Source organism: Poeciliopsis prolifica, unplaced genomic scaffold, assembly GCF_027474105.1.
Source record: "Poeciliopsis prolifica strain line A6 unplaced genomic scaffold, Auburn_PproV2 SCAFFOLD110, whole genome shotgun sequence".
In the NCBI taxonomy this organism is placed as follows: domain Eukaryota; kingdom Metazoa; phylum Chordata; class Actinopteri; order Cyprinodontiformes; family Poeciliidae; genus Poeciliopsis; species Poeciliopsis prolifica.
Window position 1 is genome coordinate 630,001 of NW_026562485.1, and position 25,000 is coordinate 655,000.

At 46.6% G+C, this 25,000-nt stretch overlaps 1 protein-coding gene, 1 long non-coding RNA gene and 1 pseudogene across 2 annotated transcripts in view; 2 read left to right on the forward strand and 1 right to left on the reverse strand.

The window, feature by feature from the left end:
- Positions 1-12,535, forward strand: part of LOC129354452 (histone deacetylase 6-like) — a 15,546-nt gene extending 3,011 nt beyond the window's left edge. Inside the window, 24 exon segments of the mRNA XM_055023912.1 lie at positions 678-775; positions 865-969; positions 1,142-1,210; positions 1,767-1,893; positions 2,007-2,072; positions 2,141-2,200; positions 2,279-2,368; positions 2,440-2,546; positions 4,182-4,221; positions 4,223-4,395; positions 7,864-7,992; positions 8,058-8,226; positions 8,668-8,873; positions 9,753-9,945; positions 10,078-10,227; positions 10,376-10,553; positions 11,063-11,178; positions 11,250-11,301; positions 11,304-11,405; positions 11,473-11,609; positions 11,692-11,749; positions 11,752-11,837; positions 11,907-12,035; positions 12,114-12,535. Of these exon segments, the coding sequence (XP_054879887.1) occupies positions 678-775; positions 865-969; positions 1,142-1,210; positions 1,767-1,893; positions 2,007-2,072; positions 2,141-2,200; positions 2,279-2,368; positions 2,440-2,546; positions 4,182-4,221; positions 4,223-4,395; positions 7,864-7,992; positions 8,058-8,226; positions 8,668-8,873; positions 9,753-9,945; positions 10,078-10,227; positions 10,376-10,553; positions 11,063-11,178; positions 11,250-11,301; positions 11,304-11,405; positions 11,473-11,609; positions 11,692-11,749; positions 11,752-11,837; positions 11,907-12,035; positions 12,114-12,182 (2,709 nt within the window). The 3' untranslated portion in view covers positions 12,183-12,535.
- Positions 12,536-12,854: 319 nt separating this feature from the next.
- Positions 12,855-17,342, forward strand: LOC129354453 (LHFPL tetraspan subfamily member 3 protein-like; annotated as a pseudogene).
- Positions 17,343-23,464: 6,122 nt separating this feature from the next.
- LOC129354457 (uncharacterized) overlaps positions 23,465-25,000 on the reverse strand; it is a 2,034-nt gene continuing 498 nt past the window's right edge. Inside the window, exon 3 of the long non-coding RNA XR_008605149.1 lies at positions 23,465-24,557. This is a non-coding gene — a long non-coding RNA (uncharacterized LOC129354457). The remainder of the gene's footprint in view (positions 24,558-25,000) is intronic.

The window sequence follows — 25,000 nt, forward strand, 5'->3', positions numbered from 1 at the left end:
TGCACACACACACCTGCACACACACCTGCTCACACACCTGAACACACACACACCTGAACACACACACACCTGCACACACACACACACCTGCACACACACCTGCACACACACAGCTGCACACACACACACCTGCACACACACACACGCGCACCTGCTCACACACCTGCACACACACACACACACACCTGCACACACACACACACACCTGCACACACACCTGCTCACACACCTGCACACACACCTGAACACACACACCTGCACACACCTGCTCACACACCTGCACACACACCTGAACACACACACACCTGCACACACACACACACCTGCACACACACACACACACCTGCACACACACACACCTGCACACACACCTGAACACACACACACACCTGCACACACACCTACACACACACACACACCTGCTCACACACTTGCACACACACACACCTGCACACACACACACCTGCACACACACACACACACACCTGCACACACTTTACATTTAAACCCATACTTACTCTGTTGCTATGAAAACCACTAGAATAAACCAGAAACATGGCTGCCGTTCTGTCTGAGGTCAGACACTTTGAAGATGTCTGAAGTTCATCATGTTACCTGCTGTGTGTGTGTGTGTGTGTGTGTATGTGTATGTGTGTGTGTATGTGTGTGCATGTCAGGAGTCCTTCCAGGTTTGTGTGACGGCTGTTGGTTCAGTCCTCCAGCTAGTGGATCGGGTCCTGACCTCTGAAGTCAGGAATGGATTCGCCGTCATCAGGTAAACGCAGCAGCACTTGTTCCTGTCTCCTGACTCAGGAGACACACCTGACCTCCTTCTTCTTCTGCTGTTACTGATGCTGCGGTCAGACCTCCAGGTCATCACGCTCAGGCCGACCAGCCCAACGGCTTCTGTGTGTTCAACAACATGGCGGTCGCGGCTCGGTACGCTCAAAAACGCCACGCCGTCAACAGGTGAGGGACGGTCAGCTGCAGCGGTGCCTCCTGCTGGTCGATCCCAGAACTTCAGCAGAAACATATTACAGTCCAGAACAAAACCCGAAAGGAATCAGGCCCTTTCTGTGAATGAAACAGTAGCATATGCTTTTATTCTGAAAGGGTTTTGAATGTGTTCCTGTGTTGTCAGGGTTCTGATCGTGGACTGGGACGTCCATCATGGTCAGGGCATCCAGTACCTGTTCCAGGAGGATCCCAGGTAAACAACACAGCTCTGATCCTGGATATTACTCCCCCTTCTAAATCTGTCACTGAGGCGTTAACGAGCTGTTAACGAGCTGTGGGGTGTTAACGAGTTGTTAACGAGCTGTGGGGTGTTAACGAGTTGTTAACGAGCTGTGGGCTGTTAACAAGCTGTTAACAAGCTGTGGGGTGTTAACGAGCTGTTAACGAGCTGTTAACGAGCTGTGGGGTGTTAACGAGCTGTTAACGAGCTGTGGGTTGTTAACGAGTTGTTAACGAGCTGTGGGGTGTTAACGAGCTGTTAACGAGCTGTTAACGAGCTTTGGGGTGTTAACAAGCTGCTGCAGCTGGTTGGCAGGAAGCAGAGCCAGTTAAAACAAAGAAGAACAGAAAGGTGAGAGCAGCTTCAGTTCATCACCTGTACCTGAGAGCAGTGGGGCCATCAAGACATAAACACATACAGGGGAACATTTCAAATTAAAATGCATAACTCTGAATGGAGGTAAGTCGTGTGTGTGTGTGTGTGTGGGGGTGTGTGTGTGTGTGTGTGTGTGTGTGTGTTTGTATGTCAGTGTGTTGTACTTCAGCATCCACAGGTATGAGGGCGGAGCCTTCTGGCCTCACCTGCAGGAGTCAAACTCCAGCTTTGTGGGCAGCGGGCGAGCTGAAGGGAGGAACATCAACCTGCCCTGGAACAAGGTGAGTCTGCTCCAGAACCGGACCTGCTGACCCTGGGTCAGTCCTCCAGAAGGAGCGCTTGTTGTACCTTCCTGCACCGCTGGTTCTGATTCTCCTTCCTGTTTGTGTGTCAGACCGGGATGAGCAACGCTGATTATATCATCGCCTTCCAGCAGGTGCTGCTGCCGGTGGCCTGTGAGGTAACACACACACACACACACACTCACAGGGTGTGTTAGCCTGCAGTAACTGGTGTGTGTGTTTGCAGTTCCAGCCTCAGCTGGTTCTGGTCTCAGCTGGATTTGATGCTGCAGCCGGAGATCCAAAGGTAAAACTGACCTGAGATCAGTCCCTCCGTCCAGTGGGTCATCTGAGTCACTGTGTGTGTGTGTGTGTGTGTGTCCAGGGGGAGATGTGTGTGCACCCTCAGTGTTTCCACATTCTGACCCACATGTTGATGAGTTTGGCTGAAGGTCGGCTCGTTCTCGCTCTCGAGGTAAATTTTCCACTCTAAAAGCCCGTGAAGCTCGCTAACTGCAAGTTAAGTCAGGTGCTGTTTCTGTTCAGGGAGGTTATGACCTTCAGGCAACAGCAGAGGGCGTCGCAGCCTGCGTCACAGCTCTGCTGGGCGGAGCCTGTCCTCTGCTGGACCCGCCCACTGCTCCCTGTGACAGGTAGCCCTGCTTTCTGATTGGAGGCTGACTGGGGGGTTTGTTTCTTGCTCAGTAGTTTAGCGCCGGTTGGTGCTGCACCATAGCATTAGATTCCGATAATAATATTGTGCTAGCATAGTTCTATAGCTTTAGCCTATAGATGAATCAGTTTAGCTTACGCTAAATATGTGGTTGGTTTTCCTTTAGAGGTTGGTTCTGCCATAGGCATGAATACGCAGACGGCCCATTGCTGCGATACACCGCAGCGTCCGCCATATTGAATTTGGCCCATGTGACAGGAAGCCAACACAAGTAACTGGACCGAACTTCACAAAGTGCCGTTCTACAAAGTATTTCAAGTGAATTCCTGTCATTGACACATTCTCTCTCTCTCACACTAATATATTTGGTGATCAAAGAAACGACTAAAGACAGTTTCTAACTTTTACTGTGATTATTTCATTGTTTTGGGAGATTTCTGAATAAAGAGCAAAATGTTTTCATTTGATAGAAATGATTCTGATGGTTTCAATATTGACCCTGATGAACAAACACAGTGTTTCATTAAAGAGCATACTTACATGACTCCATAATTTAATGTATATTCAACATGTCAAGACTAGAACAAAAATATTTTCTTGTATTTATTTTTTTATATGTTATTGATAAATAACTTTTGGATCATCAAAGTCATTATCAAACATAAAACTACATGTTTTTCTTAATTTTTCTGGACAAACAATTATTACAGTTTGATATATTAACTGCTGTGGACAGCAAAGACAGAGTGAAGATTTCTAACAGTAAAAATTTACTCTAAGGTCAACAGAGCAAATTGTTGACCTTAACAATTTAATAAAGCTGTATTTCATTTTGTCATGAAATACAGCTTTATTTATTTCATTAAATAAATAATGAAATAATTTATTTAATGAAATAAAATAATGAAATAAATAAATAAATAAGCTGTTTTAGTACACTAATACTTCAGATTGAGATATTTAAAAATGCACAGAAAGTGAAAAGTATAATAAAGAATAAAACATTTCTTTATTTTACTGGGAAACACTGGCCCCAGGTCCAGTCTGCTGGTCAAACTGGGAGAAGTCCAGTGAGTTGTGAGTCGTCCTGGTCCTCAGGCTAAATCCAAGAATGACAGAAATTATCCAAAAGTCTAACAGATATCCATATATTTTTCCTTCCCATTGAGATGAACCCATATTCTCGTCATGTTGGGCTCTGACTGCAGCATCTCTGCAGCCGAAACACCGACATGATGAAGCTGCTCTCCATCCTCACCTGTGAAAGGTGAAGCCAAACAAGTCCACAGTACAGGACTGAGGAGTTCTGATTGCTCCACTGCCACACGCAAGATGGCGGCGATGTAACGTAGGACTCGGCGCTCAAAGAGGCGTCTTCGTATTCATGTCTGGGTTCTGCTAAGTAATGTGTTAGCATAGCTCTTTAGCGTTCGCGGAACTAATCTGTAAGCTTAGTGCTATATGGTTAGCTGGTTGCACATCTAGCGCTTTAGCTAGCAGTGCTTGAACTTGGTCCAGGAAGTGAACAGCGTCCCTGCTGGCTATGTATTTGTTGGGAGGTGGAGCTCCCAGTGCTCCCAGTTTGACCCCTGTTGACCCCTGTCTCTGTCCCCAGTGCCTTGCAGTCCATCTCTGAGACCATCTCAGCGCTGTACCCCACACTGGGCCTCGCTCCAGGTCCTGGCTGGACCTGGTCCGGAGGAGCGTTTCATCACAGCTGCAGCCAATCACAGCAGCCCAACACCGGCTACCATCAATACACGTTTTGCCATGACAACAGGTCTGGTTTATGATGAGAAGATGATGGAGCATGAGAACCTGTGGGACAGGTGAGTCCAACCGCTGTGTGGCTAAACATGGCCACTAGCATCAGCCTGTCATGGTGAACGTGTGAATCATCAGCCTGTCGTGGTGAAGTGTGAATCATCAGCCTGTCGTGGTGAACGTGTGAATCATCAGCCTGTCATGGTGAACGTGTGAATCATCAGCCTGTCATGGTGAACGTGTGAATCATCAGCCTGTCATGGTGAACGTGTGAATGTCGTGGTGAACGTGTGAATGTCGTGGTGAACGTGTGAATGTCGTGGTGAACGTGTGAATGTCGTGGTGAACGTGTGAATGTCGTGGTGAACGTGTGAATGTCGTGGTGAACGTGTGAATCGTCAGCCTGTCATGGTGAACGTGTGAATGTCGTGGTGAATGTGTGAATGTCGTGGTGAACGTGTGAACGTGGTGAACGTGTGAATGTCATGGTGAACGTGTGAATGTTGTGGTGAACATGTGAATGTCGTGGTGAACGTGTGAATGTCGTGGTGAACGTGTGAATCGTCAGCCTGTCATGGTGAACGTGTGAATGTCGTGGTGAATGTGTGAATGTCGTGGTGAACGTGTGAATGTCGTGGTGAACGTGTGAATGTCATGGTGAACGTATGAATCGTCAGCCTGTCATGGTGAATGTGTGAATGTCGTGGTGAATGTGTGAATGTTGTGGTGACGTGTGAATGTCATGGTGAACGTGTGAATGTCATGGTGAACGTGTGAATGTCGTGGTGAACGTGTGAATGTTGTGGTGAACGTGTGAATGTCATGGTGAACGTGTGAATCGTCAGCCTGTCATGGTGAACGTGTGAATGTCGTGGTGAACGTGTGAATGTCGTGGTGAACGTGTGAATGTCATGGTGAACGTGTGAATGTCATGGTGAACGTGTGAATCGTCAGCCTGTCATGGTGAACGTGTGAATGTCATGGTGAACGTGTGAATGTCGTGGTGAACGTGTGAATGTCGTGGTGAACGTGTGAATGTCATGGTGAACGTGTGAAGTCATGGTGAACGTGTGAATGTCGTGGTGAACGTGTGAATGTCGTGGTGAACGTGAATGTTGTTGGTGAACGTGTGAATGTCATGGTGAACGTGTGAATCGTCAGCCTGTCATGGTGAACGTGTGAATGTCATGGTGAACGTGTGAATGTCGTGGTGAACGTGTGAATGTCGTGGTGAACGTGAATGTCATGGTGAACGTGTGAATGTCATGGTGAACGTGTGAATGTCAGCCTGTCATGGTGAACGTGTGAATGTCGTGGTGAATGTTGAATGTCGTGGTGAACGTGTGAATGTCGTGGTGAACGTGTGAATGTCATGGTGAATGTGTGAATGTCGTGGTGAACGTATGAATCGTCAGCCTGTCATGGTGAATGTGTGAATGTAGTGGTGAATGTGAATGTCGTGGTGAACGTGTGAATGTCGTGGTGAACGTGTGAATGTCATGGTGAACGTGTGAATGTTGTGGTGAACGTGTGAATGTCGTGGTGAACGTGTGAATGTCGTGGTGAACGTGTGAATCGTCAGCCTGTCATGGTGAACGTGTGAATGTCGTGGTGAATGTGTGAATGTCGTGGTGAACGTGTGAAGTCGTGGTGAACGTGAATGTCATGGTGAACGTATGAATCGTCAGCCTGTCATGGTGAATGTGTGAATGTCGTGGTGAATGTGTGAATGTTGTGGTGAACGTGTGAATGTCATGGTGAACGTGTGAATCGTCAGCCTGTCATGGTGAACGTGTGAATGTCATGGTGAACGTGTGAATGTCATGGTGAACGTGTGAATGTCATGGTGAACGTGTGAATGTCGTGGTGAAACGTGTGAATGTCGTGGTGAACGTGGAATGTCATGGTGAACGTGTGAATCGTCAGCCCTGTCATGGGTGAACGTGTGAATGTCATGGTGAACGTGTGAATGTCGTGGTGAACGTGTGAATGTCATGGTGAACGTGTGAATGTCATGGTGAACGTGTGAATCGTCAGCCTGTCATGGTGAACGTGTGAATGTCGTGGTGAATGTGTGAATGTCGTGGTGAACGTGTGAATGTCGTGGTGAACGTGTGAATGTCATGGTGAATGTGTGAATGTCATGGTGAACGTATGAATCGTCAGCCTGTCGTGGTGAACGTGTGAATGTTGTGGTGAACGTGTGAATGTCATGGTGAACGTGTGAATGTCGTGGTGAACGTGTGAATGTCGTGGTGAACGTGTGAATGTCGTGGTGAACGTGTGAATCGTCAGCCTGTCATGGTGAACGTGTGAATGTCGTGGTGAACGTGTGAATGTCGTGGTGAACGTGTGAATGTTGTGGTGAACGTGTGAATGTCATGGTGAACGTGTGAATGTCGTGGTGAACGTGTGAATGTCGTGGTGAACGTGTGAATGTCGTGGTGAACGTGTGAATGTCGTGGTGAACGTGTGAATGTCGTGGTGAACGTGTGAATGTCATGGTGAACGTGTGAATGTCGTGGTGAACGTGTGAATGTCATGGTGAACGTGTGAATGTCGTGGTGAACGTGTGAATGTTGTGGTGAACGTGTGAATGTCGTGGTGAACGTGTGAATGTCGTGGTGAACGTGTGAATGTCGTGGTGAATGTGTGAATGTCGTGGTGAACGTGTGAATGTTGTGGTGAACGTGTGAATGTCGTGGTGAATGTGTGAATGTCATGGTGAACGTGTGAATGTCGTGGTGAACGTGTGAATCGTCAGCCTGTCATGGTGAACGTGTGAATGTCATGGTGAACGTGTGAATGTCATGGTGAACGTGTGAATGTCATGGTGAACGTGTGAATGTCATGGTGAACGTGTGAATGTCATGGTGAACGTGTGAATGTCGTGGTGAACGTGTGAATGTCGTGGTGAACGTGTGATTGTCATGGTGAACGTGTGAATGTCGTGGTGAACGTGTGAATGTCGTGGTGAATGTGTGAATGTCGTGGTGAACGTGTGAATGTTGTGGTGAACGTGTGAATGTCGTGGTGAACGTGTGAATCGTCAGCCTGTCATGGTGAACGTGTGAATGTCATGGTGAACGTGTGAATGTCGTGGTGAACGTGTGAATGTCGTGGTGAACGTGTGAATGTCATGGTGAACGTGTGAATGTCGTGGTGAACGTGTGAATGTCGTGGTGAACGTGTGAATGTTGTGGTGAACGTGTGAATGTCATGGTGAACGTGTGAATGTTGTGGTGAACGTGTGAATGTCGTGGTGAACGTGTGAATGTTGTGGTGAACGTGTGAATGTTGTGGTGAACGTGTGAATGTTGTGGTGAACGTGTGAATGTCGTGGTGAACGTGTGAATGTTGTGGTGAACGTGTGAATGTTGTGGTGAACGTGTGAATGTTGTGGTGAACGTGTGAATGTCATGGTGAACGTGTGAATGTCGTGGTGAACGTGTGAATCGTCAGCCTGTCATGGTGAACGTGTGAATGTCATGGTGAACGTGTGAACGTCGTGGTGAACGTGTGAATGGTTGCAGGCATCACCCCGAACAGCCTCAGAGGATTTCTAAGATCTTCTCCAAACATCAGAAGCAGGGATTGGTCGCCCGTTGCCATCGGATACCAGCCCGCCTGGCGACAGAGGAGGAGCTGGCCTTGTGTCACAGGTGAGAGGTGAAAGGTCGTGTGCCCCGCCGTCTCCACCGGGAGGGTTTACCTGTGTGTGTTGCAGCCTGCAGCACATCGAGCAGATGAAGGCGACGGCGGAGATGAAACCCCGCGACCTTCACAGACTGGGAAACCAGTTCACCTCCATCTTCTTCAGCAACCACAGCTTCCAGTGCGCCCAGTTAGCTGCTGGGAGCTGCTTCAACGCAGTGGACGCCATCCTGAGCGGCCAGGTAGGAACACAGGAACCCAGGAGCCCCGAGGAGGCGTCAGCAGGGCGGGACGCACAGCAACGCACCAGACAGACAGAGCATCATCATCATCATCATCATCATCATCATCATCATCACAGCCAAACTAGAGTTTTAAATCTCCAGAATAAAGTTCTAATGTCACCAGAAGACTTCAAATTATTAGAAAAATAGTTTCAATGAGGCCAAACAGATTTAAAGTCATTTTTTTTATTTATAAAGTTTATCATTCCTCATTTTTATTCTGAAGTATTGATCATGGAGTCCTGCCTTAAAATTCATTTTCTTTATAGGAACTGTTAGATTCACACGAAGGTAAAAATAAATGTCAGGTGATTTTACAGTTAAAAAACATCCTACTCTGATTCAAGTAAGTAAATAAAAGAGGCTGTGCCCCCTGGTGGCTGCCTGTCTCCACTGCAGCTGAGTAACGGCGTGGCCATCGTCCGCCCTCCGGGTCACCACGCCGAGAGAGACGCTCCCAGCGGTTTCTGTCTCTTCAACACCGCCGCTCTCGCCGCTCGCTACGCCCAGAAAAACTCCCATGATCCTCAGCTGCGAGTGCTGATCCTCGACTGGGACGTTCACCATGGCAACGGGACACAGCACATGTTTGAAGACGACGACAGGTGAGGAAGCAGTGAGAGTGAGACGCAGCGACGTGACTCTGACGTTCTGTCTCTGTCTCTGACGTTCTGTCTCTGACGCTCTGTCTCTGACGTTCTGTCTCTGATCTCTGACGTTCTGTCTCTGTCTCTGACGTTCTGTCTCTGACGCTCTGTCTCTGACGTTCTGTCTCTGATCTCTGACGCTCTGTCTCTGACGCTCTGTCTCTGACGTTCTGTCTCTGATCTCTGACGTTCTGTCTCTGACGTTCTGTCTCTGACTTTCTGTCTCTGACGTTCTGTCTCTGACGTTCTGTCTCTGATCTCTGACGTTCTGTCTCTGACGTTCTGTCTCTGACGCTCTGTCTCTGTCTCTGACGCTCTGTCTCTGACGTTCTGTCTCTGACGCTCTGTCTCTGTCTCTGACGCTCTGTCTCTGACGTTCTGTCTCTGATCTCTGACGTTCTGTCTCTGTCTCTGACGTTCTGTCTCTGTCTCTGACGTTCTGTCTCTGTCTCTGACGTTCTGTCTCTGACGTTCTGTCTCTGATCTCTGACGTTCTGTCTCTGACGTTCTGTCTCTGTCTCTGACGTTCTGTCTCTGTCTCTGATCTCTGACGTTCTGTCTCTGACGTTCTGTCTCTGACGTTCTGTCTCTAATCTCTGATCTCTGACGTTCTGTCTCTGACGTTCTGTCTCTGACGTTCTGTCTCTGACGTTCTGTCTCTGACGTTCTGTCTCTGACGTTCTGTCTCTGACGTTCTGTCTCTGACGTTCTGTCTCTGACGTTCTGTCTCTGACGTTCTGTCTCTGACGTTCTGTCTCTGACGTTCTGTCTCTGTCTCTGATGTTCTGTCTCTGTGTCTCTGACGTTCTGTCTCTGACGTTCTGTCTCCCTCTGCAGCGTTCTGTACGTCTCTCTCCATCGCTATGACAGCGGGACATTCTTCCCATTCTCGGAGGACGCCGCCGCCGACAGGGTGGGCGTGGCCAAGGGGGCGGGCTTTAACGTGAACGTAGCGTGGAGCGGCGGGCGAATGGGCGACTCCGATTACCTGGCAGCATTTCATCATGTTGTCATGCCGATCGCGGCCGAGGTAATCAATCACAGAACCATTGGTTATTGGTTGATCAATAACTTTTACTGTTACATATAATAGAAACTATTTGAAGACCTCTGATTGGCCGCCTTCTTGCGGCGTTCTCATTGGGCCGTTTCTCCTCTGCAGTTTAACCCCGGACTGGTTCTGGTGTCGGCCGGGTTCGACGCGGCCCGGGGAGATCCGCTGGGCGGATACCAGGTGACTCCTGAGGGATACGCCCACCTCACGCACCTGCTGATGTCACTGGCTGGGGGGCGTGTCCTCATCATCCTAGAGGTATGGGCTGATGCTCCTCTGCTCCTGATTGGCTGATGCTCCTCTGCTCCTGATTGGCTGATGCTCCTCTGCTCCTGATTGGCTGATGCTCCTCTGCTCCTGATTGGCTGATGCTCCTCTGCTCCTGATTGGCCGGCTTTCTTTGCAGGGCGGTTACAACCTGACGTCCATCTCTGACTCCATGGCGATGTGCACCAGCGTGTTGCTAGGAGACGCTCCCCCATCCCTAACAACACCCTTCCCTCCCCCCCATCACTGCGCCGTGGCAACCATCAGGGAAGTCATCCGACAACACGCCCCCTACTGGCGCTCCTTGAGGATTACTGGTGAGTTTGGGTCCTGGACCGGTTCTGAATCCGGTTCTGTATCCGGTTCTGTATCCGGTTCTGTATCCGGTTCTGAATCCGATTCTGTATCCGGTTCTGAATCCGATTCTGTATCCGGTTCTGTATCCGGTTCTGAATCCGGTTCTGTATCCGGTTCTGAATCCGGTTCTGTATCCGGTTCTGAATCCGGTTCTGTATCCGGTTCTGAATCCGGTTTTGTATCCGGTTCTTAATCCGGTTCTGAATCCGGTTCTGAATCCGGTTCTGTATCCGGTTCTGTATCCGGTTCTGTATCCGGTTCTGAATCCGGTTCTGTATCCGGTTCTGAATCCGGTTTTGTATCCGGTTCTTAATCCGGTTCTGAATCCGGTTCTGAATCCGGTTCTGTATCCGGTTCTGAATCCGGTTCTGTATCCGGTTCTGAATCCGGTTCTGTATCCGGTTCTGAATCCGGTTCCAGTTCCGTATCCGCATCCTAATCTGGTTCTGTCTGACTCGGTTCTTTTCAGTTCCGGAGTCGGTGCAGTTGGCCCTCCCCGCCCCAAAGCATCGTGGGAAACGTAGTTCTCTAGGCAGGAAGTCAGACAAACGGCCGCTGCCCCCTGCTGGACAGGAGGGTGCTACGGTAACACCCAGATTGAAAAAGGATTTTCCTCTGAATTGCATAAAGTCACATGACTTGTTTTGTCCAATCAGATGCAGGGTGTGGAGCAGCTGACTCAGGGATTGGCCAGTCTTGATATCACTCAAGCCCGCCCTCCCCACAGGAACCGCCCACAATGGAGGTCAAAGGTGATGTGGAGTCTGAGTTGGAGAACAGCCAATCAGCAGAGAGCATGCAGACTCAGGTGAGTCTCTTAGATACGCCACTCGCTGACCTCTACTTTCAAATCTGACCACTTCCTGTTTCCTGTCAGAGTGTTACCAGCAGCAGCAGAGTCAGACCGTAAAGAAGGCGGGTCAGGCGAAGGGGCGGAACTTACGTCAGAAGGAACCTGTGGTTGGTCGACGCCTCAGGTGTCTCTGGAGCTGACGTGCAGCACTGAGATGGGCGGAGTCAGTAGCTATTAGCTCACCTGCTAACCGCACCCTTAATGAGTGCCCAGGTGTGACGTCTAACCTGTCCCTCCTTCCCCAGGACGCTCTGTACGTGGTGGACCCTCTGCCCTGGTGTCCTCACCTGGATGCTGTTAAGCCCCCCCCCCCTCGGGAGTTGATGTCTTCCAGCCTTGCGGCGACTGCGGTTCTGACGCCGAGAACTGGATCTGCCTCACCTGCTATCAGGTGAGGCTCTGCCCCACTCCCCATCTCCAGGATGTGGTCCCTGTCTCACCTGTCCCTCCCCTCCTCCAGGTGTGCTGCGGTCGCTACGTTAACGAGCACATGGTGACGCACGGCGCCGTGTCAGAGCACCCCGTGGTGCTCAGCTTCTCTGATTTGTCCGTTTGGTGCTACCTGTGTGAGTCCTACGTCCACCACCAGGTGAGGCGGCTCAAGGTCGGGCGCGGTCCGGTTCCGACGGGTTGGCGGTACCGCTCATGTTCTCCTTGCTCTGCTCAGGTTCTGTTCGAGGCCAAGAACGCTGCTCACTTCGCCAAGTTTGGAGAGGAAGTTCCTCCCTGGAGCTGAGCTGGCTGGTCGCCATGGAAACGGCTCCACTTTTATCGTTTTAGTGCAAATCACTTCCTGATCAAAACACGCTTTTATTCTGAAACTCCTACCAACAGTTGATTTTCGAAGGAACACTTCCTGTAAGAATTCTGACTTCCTGTAACGTCAATAATCTTGCTGTGATGTGATTGGTTGGATTGGGAGATGATGTCACTCTCTAAACACAACCCGGTTCTGATCCAGTTCTGATCTGGTTCAGAACTGGGTCAGAACCGACTCGTTAATAATCAATATTTGAGGTAAAAAAAAATTCCATTTGTTTTATTGACAATAAAAATATTTTTTTCTGATTTTCAGTTTTTAAATTTTTTTGCTGTCTTCAGGGTATGGCAAGCGGTTTTAACATAAAATCAGTTTATGTTAAAATCCTTCATTTTGATCATCCTGATTGATTATTACTGATCAAAATGGCGTCTGGATTCAGCTGCTGCAGCTTCTCTTCCATAAATACAGAATCATTTGTTCATAATATTTTTCTGACTTTATTTACCTGGATGAAGAAAAGAGACGAGGAGAATTTTATGTTCATTGAACAAAATGTTTTGCTGTAAAATAAAACAAGATAAAAACTATTTTTTATTTATTTTAATAGAAATTCCTAAATGCTCTGTAAATCTGGGACATATTTAATCAGATTTCTGTTTCTGGATGAAAATCTGCCAGATTGGGGCAGATTATCTTCTGTTACCATGGTGATGAACCCAGAGCCTGTTTCCATAGTGACAGTCTGGAGCATCCGGGAACTTTGCCTCCTCTTCATCACCATTTTCCTCCTCTTCATCACCATTTTCCTCCTCTTCGTCAGACCGCAGTCCGCCGCGGCTCCAGCTAAGGTTCGGTTCGGTTCGGTTCTCTTCGTGTTTCCAGTCGGCTGACCTTTGAAGCGTGAACGCGCCTCGGCTCGTGCATGTGTCGGTAAATCTGACAGGCTGTCGGCGCTTTGATGTCTGTGGCTCCGGAACCTTTGATCTTTTGTTTGTTTCCTCTTTCATGTTGCGGGATTTTGCTGCGCTCTGATTGGCTGCTGACTCATCAGTCACGTTGCGATTATTGATCATTGATGTTCAGCAGGTGGATGGATGCGCTTCTCTGATTGGCTCATTCTTTCAGTCAGGAAGCAGAACATTAATCGGTGAGTCCTTCAGAACCGGTTCTGGTTGAGCTCGGATCTGTACTGGAACTGTTCGGACCTGGTTCTGGTTCTGGATCTGGGGAGCTGAAGAATCAGAACCAACTGCAGCAAGTTGGGAATATCAGCAGAGGAACCGGTTCTGATCCGGTGCGGCTCCAGAGGCTGCTGTTTGCTGGTTCCGGTCGGGTTCTCCAGAACCTCCAGGATGTCGGTGTCTCCGGGCCTCGCCGACCTTTCCGCCTCTACCAGACCGAGTTCGTGCGCAGCGCGCGCGCCGTGGGCGTGCTGTGGGCCGTGTGCACGCTCTGCTTCGCCATCATCCAGGTGGTCATCCTGGTCCAGCCGTCCTGGGTCGGAACCACGGCCTCCGGGCCGCCGCGGCCCAGCGGACCATGGGCCTGTTTGAGGTGAGGAGGCTGAACAATCAGAACCTGATTTAACGGTGAGGTGATCAGCCAATCAGACGGCAGCGTCCTGCAGCCTGAACGTCATTTTGCTGCTTGGTTCCTGTTGGTAGGTGTCACCACAAGGGGGCGCCTCTTTCTGTTGTAATCCTGCAGCGAGTAAGAACTCGTGATGCTGAGGTGCAACTTTTGTAACTTTTCTCATGAAGGAGGAGATGATGTCAGTTCAGTGGAGATCTGACTTTACCTGAACGAAGTGACATAATGTGAAAGTGGAACTGCTGGGTTTCATATGACGTAGCACCGAGTCACCCAATCAGGTGGAGGGCAGGAAGTCTATTTCTTTCTGTTGATCCAGCATCAAGATGTCTAAAGTCTGTCCTGTACGGTTGTTCCTGCCGTTCTAATGGACAGAAAGATAAACGTTATTCCTGCGTGTCGAAGGTCGTCGGTCACACGGAGCTAATTTAAAAAAACTCCTGAGAAAAGTGGATCAACAGTCTGCAGCTAAAAACAGGAGGTGCAGAAACAACAGCGCCGCTTTCTGGCAGGCAGTGGTTCACTGTTTCCATTGTATGTTCAGATATTTTATTGTACAGTTACTGATGGAAGATTTTATTTTTACGCCCCAGCGTGGCGGCCCCCAGAGTGCTAATGTTGTTAGCAGTCTAGCTCAGTGCCGAGTCACGAACAGAAAATGTATTTATTCTTTCATGGTAGAAAAAAAGCTGAATAATTCAATATAAGCGAGAGACAGTGAGCTGTTGGTGTCCAGACATGAACATGGCGCTGCTAGTAGTTGACCCACATTGGACCTGAATCCTCCAACGACTCAACACCAACTACAACTCCAGCATGAACTGGTTCACTGGGAACTGGGTTTACTGGGAACTGGGTTTTACTGGGAACTGGGTTCACAGAAGCTGAACAAATGATTGACCCAGGAGATCCAGGCTCAGAGAAACAACCTGTTAGCTTCTCGTTAGCGGTAGCATTGCCTGTCTGGTCCAGCCTTGTTAGCTTCTGTTGTGATCAATTTTGCTCTGATTTGATCCAGAGAAATCCACTTCCTCACCGCCATCTGAATGTCGCGCGTCATCAGGGTCACGTGTCTGAAACCCGGCAATGCTTCAACAGTCCGTCTGCTGATTCGGGTTGGAGTGGCTAACCACCGCTGATACAGTCAAAGCTAACTATTTAGCTTCAGCTCAATATTTAGCGACACACACCAGCATCACTGGTGACCCCACTGATGACCCCACTGGTGACCCCACTGTGGGGTCAGCTAATGGATAGATGGAAATGTTTAGGGGTAACACTTTGACAGGTTTGAATAAGACTGACATAACACCGTCATAAACATAAACAGCATGAACATGGGTCTTCATGAATAGTTATGACTGTTGTCAAAGTATCATTCAGTAAATCTTTACACTTTAATACAAAGTTGACATTATTCTAAATGTTTTATGACAACTTGACATTACCAGAAATCATCATGTCATAAATATGTCATAATAGTAATGTCACTAAGTTATTGCACTGTCCAAAAATTAACAAAACAGTAATTATTTCTTCCTACCTGAAATAAAGCAGAACGAAGCACCAGGTATGATGATGTCATTGAGTGTCATTAATCTTGTTCTCACCTACATAATTTTTGAAGTTTAATCAGAAATATTTTCACAACAAATTTATGACAGATCATGATTTCTTGGTTAATATCGAGACATTTTGAATAAAGTCAACTTTGTATTAAAAGTGTCAACATGACTGTCAATAAAGTGCTGTTCACTTTGCAGCTGCTGAGTTTTTCTAAATGAATATTTAGTATTTAGCCAAATATTTACATGAAGCGAGACGAGCTAACTAGTTTGAAAGCTGTTATTCTTCCTCCATCTTCAGCTGGATGGATGAATTGAAGGAGGATTTGTCCTGGACGCCAGAAACAAAACTGCTTCCACAACCAATTCCTCCACAATCAATCGTAAAAGTCGTGTGAACAATAACACCAATCAGCAGCGTCACTAAACTGCTGACATCATTTATCAATCTGAACGTTTCATTGTGTGAAGGCTGTTGCTTCAGTTTGTCTGCCGTCTGGGTCCAGGTCTGCCTGGAGTCGGACTGGCCGGTCCCGGACTGCCGCGGCGGCCTGTCCAGCCTGTCTCCGCTGCCGTCCTTCCAGTCGGTGGCCGTGTTGGTGGGCGTGTCTCTGTGGCGGTGTGGACCAGCGTCCTCTGTCTCTGTCTCTTCCGATTCTGCAGCGCTGCCACCGTCTACAAGATCTGCGCCTGGCTGCAGCTGACAGCAGGTCAGGCCCGGTTCTGCTGGTCCTCCCGGGTCCAATAATGGCAGGAAATCACAGTTCTGGTTCTGACCCGCTTTCTGAGCATCAACCTCATTATGGGTCTGATTGTTAGAACCTGATGAAATTCAGATAGTCAAGCTACCGTTACGATAACTTTGTCTATTTAGCTGTTAAGAGAAAAAATTGAGGATTAATTTTCAAGTCATAATTTTATTGTGTTGTCATTCACTTACAAATATCAAAGATTGAAATTTCAGGATTAAAGTAGTAATAATCATTAACCACACAGCTTTTGGCTTAGCGTTGGAGTTAAAAAATGCAATACAGCATTTAAAAAGATAAACATTTATCTTGAAACCAGTTATGTATTTCATTTTATACAACTACTAACTTTAATTTGTTAATATCCAAATTCACTTTCCGATAACTGGAAGTGGACTACCAGAGTAAAAGCTTTTTCTAACTCTGTTTGGTGTGATCTTGGTGTTTTACGGTTGGAGGTGAAACAAAGATGGCCGATGTTTCTGCAGTTCCCCTCCCAGCCTGGTGGTGGCGCTGTGTGTGCTGACGTCTCCTCTCTGTCTGCAGGCTTCTGTCTCGGCCTGGCGTGTCTCCTGTTTCCCGACTCATGGGAAAGTCCAGAGATGAGAGTTCTGTGCGGAGACTCGGTAAAAAACGTTTTATCAAAGCTGCCATTAAGGTTCTGATGATAATCCGTCAGAATTACCATCAGCAGAACTTCCTGTGTCTGCTGACCAGCAGCCTCGTTACCTTGACGATGTTCACTGCTGGTGTTAGGCTCCTGGTCTAAGCTCCGCCCCTTCCCCAGGTGGGCAGCTTCTCTCCAAGTAACTGCTCTGTCCACTGGGCGTACATCCTGGCGCTGCTGGGGATCTTGGACTATGCCATCCTGGCCACGCTGGCCTTCGTCCTGGCCAACCGGCAGGACGCCCTGCTGCCGCCCGACGCCCCGGACGGTGAGCCGCCGCCGCAGGAAGAACGCTGAGCTCAGGCTTGAACTGTTGATGCTGAACATGTTTCTGTTCTTCAGTGACCGCAGGTCTGCTGATGTCCGCCTGAGGAGGTGAGTCCGCTCTTCTTCTGCTGCGTCAGCTCTTCTTCTTCTCATGTCTCTCCTCTTTCTTAGGGATCTGCCCACACCGCCAGGTTTCATCATCTTCATCAACAGACGAGCGTCGTTTTAGTGGAACTGTTAAAGTTCCTGCATGTGGTGAACAGACCGGAGCCTGTTCCCTGGACGTTCCCTAAAGGTTCCCTGGACGTTCCCTAGACGTTCCCTATAGGTTCCCTAAAGGTTCCCTGGATGTTCCCTAAAGGTTCACTGGACGTTCCTAAAGGTTCACTGGACGTTCCCTAAAGGTTCCCTGGACGTTCCCTAAAGGTTCCCTGGATGTTCCCTAAAGGTTCCCCGGACGTTCCCTGAAGGTTCCCTAGACGTTCCCTAAAGGTTCCCTGGACGTTCCCTAGACGTTCCCTAAAGGTTCCCTGGATGTTCCCTAAAGGTTCCCTGTACGTTCCCTAGACGTTCCCTAAAGGTTCCCTGGACGTTCCCTAAAGGTTCACTGGACGTTCCCTAGACGTTCCCTAAAGGTTCCCTGGACGTTCCCTAAAGGTTCCTGGACGTTCCCTAAAGGTTCCCTAGACGTTCCCTAAAGGTTCCCTGGACGTTCCCTAAAGATTCCCTAGACGTTCCCTAAAGGCTCCCTGGACGTTCCCTAAAGGTTCACTGGACGTTCCTAGACGTTCCCTAAAGGTTCCCTGGACGTTCCCTAAAGGTTCACTGGACGTTCCCTAAAGGTTCCCTAGACGTTCCCTAAAGGTTCCCTGGACGTTCCCTAGACGTTCCCAAAGGTTCCCTGGACGTTCCCTAAAGATTCCCTAGACGTTCCCTAAAGGCTCCCTGGACGTTCCCTAAAGGTTCACTGGACGTTCCCTAAAGGTTCCCTAAAGGTTCACTGAACGTTCCCTAGACGTTCCCTAAAGGTTCCCTGGACGTTCCCTAAAGGTTCACTGGACGTTCCCTAAGGTTCCCTAGACGTTCCCTAAAGGTTCCCTGGACGTTCCGTACAGATCCACAGTGGGTGGGACTGCAGAGTTAGTTGGTGAAAGCTAAACTATTTAACTGCATGCTAAATGTTTAGCTTGTTTACTAAATAGATAATTCAAAGTAAATAATTAGCTTAAATGAAATATTTAGCTTGCCATTTAGTTTGGAGCTAGTTAGCTTGCTAAGCTAAAGCTTTAGCTTCCTCTGTCTTGTTTCTTCAAATCGGCGCCTGGAGCAGCTGACAGTCGGCTCTCGGGTCCAGTGAGGCGGACCCGGTCAGAACCACCTGGATGTTTTTGTCCGTCTGTTTTCTTCTTTCCTCCGTTGCTCATTAGAACCAGAACCATTTGTTAGAACTCCAGAACATTTCAAGCTTCGCTTCATCTGAGCTTCTGTGAACCTCAGTGGAGAAATGATAAACTCCATCACTGATATTATTAATGAGCCATTAATAATATAGTGATCAATAGATCTCAACTTTAGAAATATTTTCAGTTTCTTATGTTGGATTAATGAAACCTGATGTGGTGATAAAACTGTTTCTGTCTCAATCATCAATCAATCAATCAATCAATCAATCAATCAATCAACCAATCAATCAACCAATCAATCAATCAATCAATCAATCAGTGTTATCTGTATAGCACATTTCAGCAGCAAGGTGTCTCCAGAGCTTTACATCACAATCACAAAGTCATAGAATCAACAATCCATCAGGTCATCAATAAATTGATTATTGATTATGTTTCCAATAAAACCAACCAGCTGCTTTCAGTCTGGACTTTAAGGATCTCAGGGTTTCGGCTGTTTTACAGTTTCTGGACGTTTGTTCCAGATCTGTGGTGCATAGAAGCTGAAAGCTGCTTCTCCTCGTTTGGTTCTGGTTCTGATGCAGAACCAGAACCAGAACCTGAGCTCTAGATCAGTAACTCTAGATCTGTAGCTGTAGATCTGTAGCTGTAGATCTGTAGCTGTAGATCTGTAGCTGTAGATCTGGTGGCTGATGTTCTTTCCTGTTATGACCTGAGCAGGGAGATACAGAATCAGAGGGTTCTTGTGTTGATCCTTGGGGAATCTACATGTGACCTCTGACCTCTTTGATGAGAGGTTTCCAGTTCTTTATGTAAGATTGAAACAGTTGAGTCTGGACCGGAGAGTCCAGTCTATCTGAGGTCCAACAGAACCAGCTCTGTGGTTCTCCCACAGTCCGTATTTTATATGGATGTCATTGAAGGCTTTGACTAGGCCAGTCTCTGTGCTGTGGTCACCATGGAAACCAGACTGGAAGGAGTCGAAGCGGGCGGTTAGTTAGGAAGTTATTTAACTGTTGAGGCTTTTCCAGTAAGTTTGTTGATGAACGGGAGGTCAGAGGTCAGAGGTTGGCCTATGGTTCTGCAGTTGTGATTTTATCAGTGCTTGACAAAAGCTGTTTTCACAAAGAGTTTCTATTGGCCAGATCAGCAGCAACAACAGGAAGGAGTTGTTGCAACGTTCTAGAGCTACAGATCTAGAGCTATAGATCCAGTCCTAGAGATCCAGAGGTATAGATCTAGAGCTATAGATCCGGAGCTACAGATCTAGAGCTACAGATCCAGCGCTATAGATCCATAGGTATAGATCTAGAGCTATAGATCTAGAGCTATAGATCCATAGGTATAGATCTAGAGCTATAGATCTAGAGCTATAGATCCAGTCCTATAGATCTAGAGCATAGATCCATCGCTATAGATCTAGAGCTATAGATCCATAGGTATAGATCTAGAGCTATAGATCCGGAGCTACAGATCTAGAGCTACAGATCCAGTCCTATAGATCTATAGCTCTAGATCTAGAGCTATAGATCCAGAGGTATAGATCCATCGCTATAGATCTAGAGCTATAGATCCATAGGTATAGATCCATAGGTATAGATCTAGAGCTATAGATCTAGAGCTATAGATCCAGTCCTATAGATCTAGAGCTATAGATCTAGAGCTATAGATCCAGCGCTATAGATCCATAGGTATAGATCTAGAGCTATAGATCCATCGCTATAGATCTAGAGCTACAGATCTAGAGCTACAGATCCAGTCCTATAGATCTAGAGGTATTGTTAAGAATTAAAAAGATGAAGAACTTGATCTAGCTCGTTAATTAATTCTTAGTCCCGAATTCTGTGTCTGTGTAAGTGTGCAGAGAGAAAAGAGCAATCATACGATGTCAGACTTCAGATATTCAGAGTTTTATCCAGAGAAAATCAATCCAAGAAGAACTTTACAATAATCATCTCACTAGAGCAAAAGTCCAAGATATTACAAAACAGAGACAAAGAACTGAGTAAAAAAGACAGAAAGATGCATCCTCCGGGAAAACTCTCACCCAGCACAAAGAGATTCCAACTTCTGCTGTAAACCAAATCATTTTATAGATGCGTAATCTCATCATTTAAATGTATGCATTAGGAGGTGTGTTCTTTTCCTTTGTGTGGGCTGTCTCAATGTTAATTTTATTACCTCCTGCAAAGAGCCCCAAAAGCAGATATACGGCAAACCCTTCTCGTATCAGCCGCTGTCCAGTTTGATATATGATTGCAGCTGCAGCGCTATCTGTGCCTCAAAATGTTTCCACAAGAAAGTAGTTGTTATTTTTAACCAAGCTTGCACACAATGTAATGCTAAATAATGACTATAAGTTTGGATCTAATAAGTAACTATTTAAAAACATGCTTAAAGAAATATAGTTAATTTCTAATATAGATAAAATTATTTATAAAAAGTTTTAAGATCCTAGTGAACTTTTGAACCATGCTCAGGAATTTGTTAATTGCCTGGCAGACAGACTCCCTGTCTAAAGAGATCCAAGGAGTCTAAGACTGTTTTCTGTCTGATCCTCCTTTAAGAATTTATCTGCGTTCAGAGAGTGAGCCGTTTTTAGTTTCATCTAAATTTATATGAACCTAGAGTGTACTTTAACTTTCTATGTTATATTTTATATGTGTCAAAGCTATCCTGTGCAGTATTGTGCTAATTTAAAATATTATTTCAACAGTATAGATCTATAGCTCTAGATCTAGAGCTATAGATCCAGAGGTATAGATCCATCGCTATAGATCTAGAGCTATAGATCTAGAACATCCAGGTCATTTGTCCTGAGTTAGTTTTGTTTGCTCCAGCATCGGTTCTGTTTTACAGTGGATGTGCAGATGAATCGTCTGATTTTCTGAATGTTCTCCAATAAGAAGCTGAAAGTGTTGCAGCAGATTGAAGTTCAGGAGGTTCAGTCACTGCAGGGTTTGTGATTCTGTCGCAGATCAAACTCCAGCTTTGTTCATATTTCTGTTGATGACGTCTGCAGAGAAAGTTTGTCTTGCATGTTTTAGTGTTGACTGATGTTTACCTGCTCGTTCTTTATAGATGTCATAATAGATAGAGGTATAGATCTAGAGCTATAGATCCAGATAAATCATTGATTTTACGCTACTGTTTAAAGTGATGATGATTTCTTTACTTCACTGGATCCAAAATTGAAACAGAATAACGTTTCTCTGTAAATTGTAGTGAGACTTCAGCAATAAAGCTGCTCCATAACTCAGACGTCCTGTTGTTTTATTACTGTTTGTTATGAGAATTATTATGTGAAATCATGTAAAATTGTCTTTTTTTAGCTTCAATCACAATGAAAAATATGGTGTTTAATAATATAATTGATCTTTTATGGTTCCAGTAATGCTGAAATTAATGGTAAATATAAGACTATTCTGATTTAGTAATGTAGTGATATTGTCGTGTTACCACCCCACGCCACTAGGCAGCCTCAGGCCGAAAAGATGAGGAGCAGATTTAGAAGAACACAGGAAGTGACAGAATCTGTTAAAACTGTAATAAAAGAGAAAAGATCAACACAAACTGAGAGTGAAAATCCTTCCTAAAGGTGAAAATATACACAAAGAAAATAAAAACATGGATATATAGCGCCCCCTTCACTTCCGGAGTGCAATGGTCCAGTTTCCATATCAGGTCTGAGAATGACAGCGGCCCGCCCCCCTTCCTGTTGCTGCAGCGATGTCCTTCTCAGTCAGAGGAAACCACTGCACTGTCTCAGAGCTCTGTGTGCGACTTAAAGGGAGGCGATGGCTGACAAAACACACTGCAGACTAACCAGACTGAGCATTCACAACAGGCTATGCCAGCTGCAGCATAGGGATGAGCAGCCACATGAGATAGTGATTGACAGCACTAAACTTTCCTGCTCTGATTGGTTGTTTCTTGATAGTTCTGGGAGAAAGCAGAGGAAATAAAATTTTGACAGATTATTCATCATATCAAACTGTCACAACATAATGACAGTTTTAACAAATATGTAAAAAAAAATATATTTTGTATATAAAAGTTGCTGCAGCTTAACTCCCCTCAGCAGAGGAAGGACGGGTCAGGAGGGACTAAGCTGCTGCTGACCGACTCGCCTGTTAAGTGGAAAAGGTCCAGTGAAATATGTCAATATGTTGGTGATGTTTTCCTTAATTCATTAAATGTTAGTGTAAAGGAGGCTAAGCTAGCTATGCTAAATGCTAGCTTAGCCTCTCGGAGAAAAACTGGCTTATAAATTGATACGTTTAGCTTTTTCTCTCTTTTTGATTTTAACACCTACTTTATCATTTTTCTTAGCAGCGCAGTAACAGCTCAGTGGTTCTTGTTTCCACTGACTGCTGCTGAACACCTGCAGCTCCAAGCAGGAAGGAACCGATTCCTGCAGATCAGGGGCTTCAGGGCAAATATGTGTTTTTGGTCTGGGAAGGGAACATTTCATTTTTACTGCTGAAAACAATCTTCCAACACACAAAATGATTCTTTTTGGAATTGGCAGGGCCCAATGTTTTAATTCCTATGAACAAAACTAATAAATAAATAGGGAGCGCCCCTTTAACTTTACATTCCTCAGGTCTGGTCCAGCTCTGGCCCCCCCTGGTGGCCATTAATGTCTCCAACAACAGAAAAGTTGGTTTATCGATTAAAAAAAACTTTTCTGGGTCTGAAAAGTCTCCGATTATTGTGATAAAGTGGAGAAATGGCAGCAGAGCTTCTTTCTGCTGACCCACTCACCCCTGCCCTGGTATCCACGTTTGGCACGCCCCTAAGTGACTCTAGACTCCGCCCACTTTGGTGGACTCATACTTTCACATGGGGCTGGTCTGTGATCCTGTGCCTGGTTCCCTAGAAAAGGAGGGAATCACCATAGCAACTAGTGACTGCATGCTCTGTGGTTTGGTCTTTCCACCAGGTCACAGAGGTCACCTGACGCTGGTGACCCTGTGACCTTGGTGAGTTTTTCAGCAGACACTGAGACGAGTGAATTTAACGACTTTATTTCTTATTGTGACACAAATCAAAGTTTCTCCACAGACGGGCGAGTCAGCACAGCAACAAGCTGAAGGTACGAGAACATCAACAACTAGGAACCAATCACAGAGCTCAGAAGCTGTTGCCACGGTCACAAACACTGTTCATCACATGTCCATTGGGGACAGAAACCTGTCAACTCCGACTCCCAGCAAGCCTTGCTGCAAGAAGTCAGCCAATGAGAACTTTGTGTCTGAAGGTCAGAGGTCAGCTTTAATGCTGGTTTGGTCTGACTCAGAGCTGTGACGATGCTAGCTACTGTTAGCATTCTGTTTTCAAACGGAAATGATGACGTTTGGGTCTCTGTGACGTTAACAACTTAAAGCAGAACGATTCATTTATCAACCAGCTGTTATTGGATCCTGAACTCAGGCCTTCCCAGCGTCACAAATCCGACCACAGGGGGCGCTCTCGTTGCTTTTACGCCCAGAAACTCCAATGGAACACATCATCGCTGCATACCAGCCGAGGCTCATGGGTAATGTAGTGTTGAGACATGTTTGATCAGAAGTTTGCTTCTTCTTGAAAATTCTTCCTCATTTATACAACAAACATTTGATCCACTCAAATTTACACAAGCAGCAAAACCAAAGAAATGACATGAACAATAAAAATGTGAGACACGACCAGAACTGTCTTCTCCCCCTCCTCTTCCTCCTCTCACTTCCTCAGGTAATCCAGAATCTGATCCATCAACATCTGGGGGTCGTAGGTCAGCACAGCTCCTGCGGCGCCTCCGACTCCCGTGGTTGACTTCCTGTAGGTCAGCGGTTGCCATGGCATCGATGCGTTTCATCCTTTGCAGCCCAGGTCCTCGTGGGCGGAGCTCTTCCTCTTCCTCTTCGTCGTCCAGCCTCTTCACTCTGAGGAGGGGCGGCTCGTTGCTGGGCGACTGGCCGTCCAGGGAGCGGCGGCTCCGTCTGTGCGTGGCGCTGACGGGTTCGGCCCCGGCGGACAGGTCCCGCTTCGCTCTGCGGCCTGATGACATCATCAGCTGGGCGTCGTTCGGGCCGTTACCAGACAGTATCTTAGCAACCATCCGCCTGCAAGGAAAATCACAGAAATTTGTTTTCCAACATTTCATAAATAAACCTTACAGAAATGGAAGAAAAAATCGTTTTACGTTCTTGATTTTAATCCTTTTTTGTTTGAAAAACATTCCAGAAATGTTAAGGATTTAAAGTGAACAATAGAAGGTTTGATAGCGCATCGCTAACTAAAGATGCAGCTAGCTAAGAGCTAAATGTTTAGTTTGGTGCTAGTTACACATTGAGTTGGCAAACTAAATATTTGTGAACAAACTAAATGTTTCCTAACTAAATGTACAGCTTCAGCTAGAGATTTAGCTCTGAGTTAATTAAATGTTGTGTTCAGGTTTAGGTTTAGGGTTGGGCTACATATTTACTTTTTTAAATATTAACTTTTTAGAAAAAAAGAAACTTTTTTTTTTCCTAGGCTCACTGAACCAAATTATTGTTGCTAATTT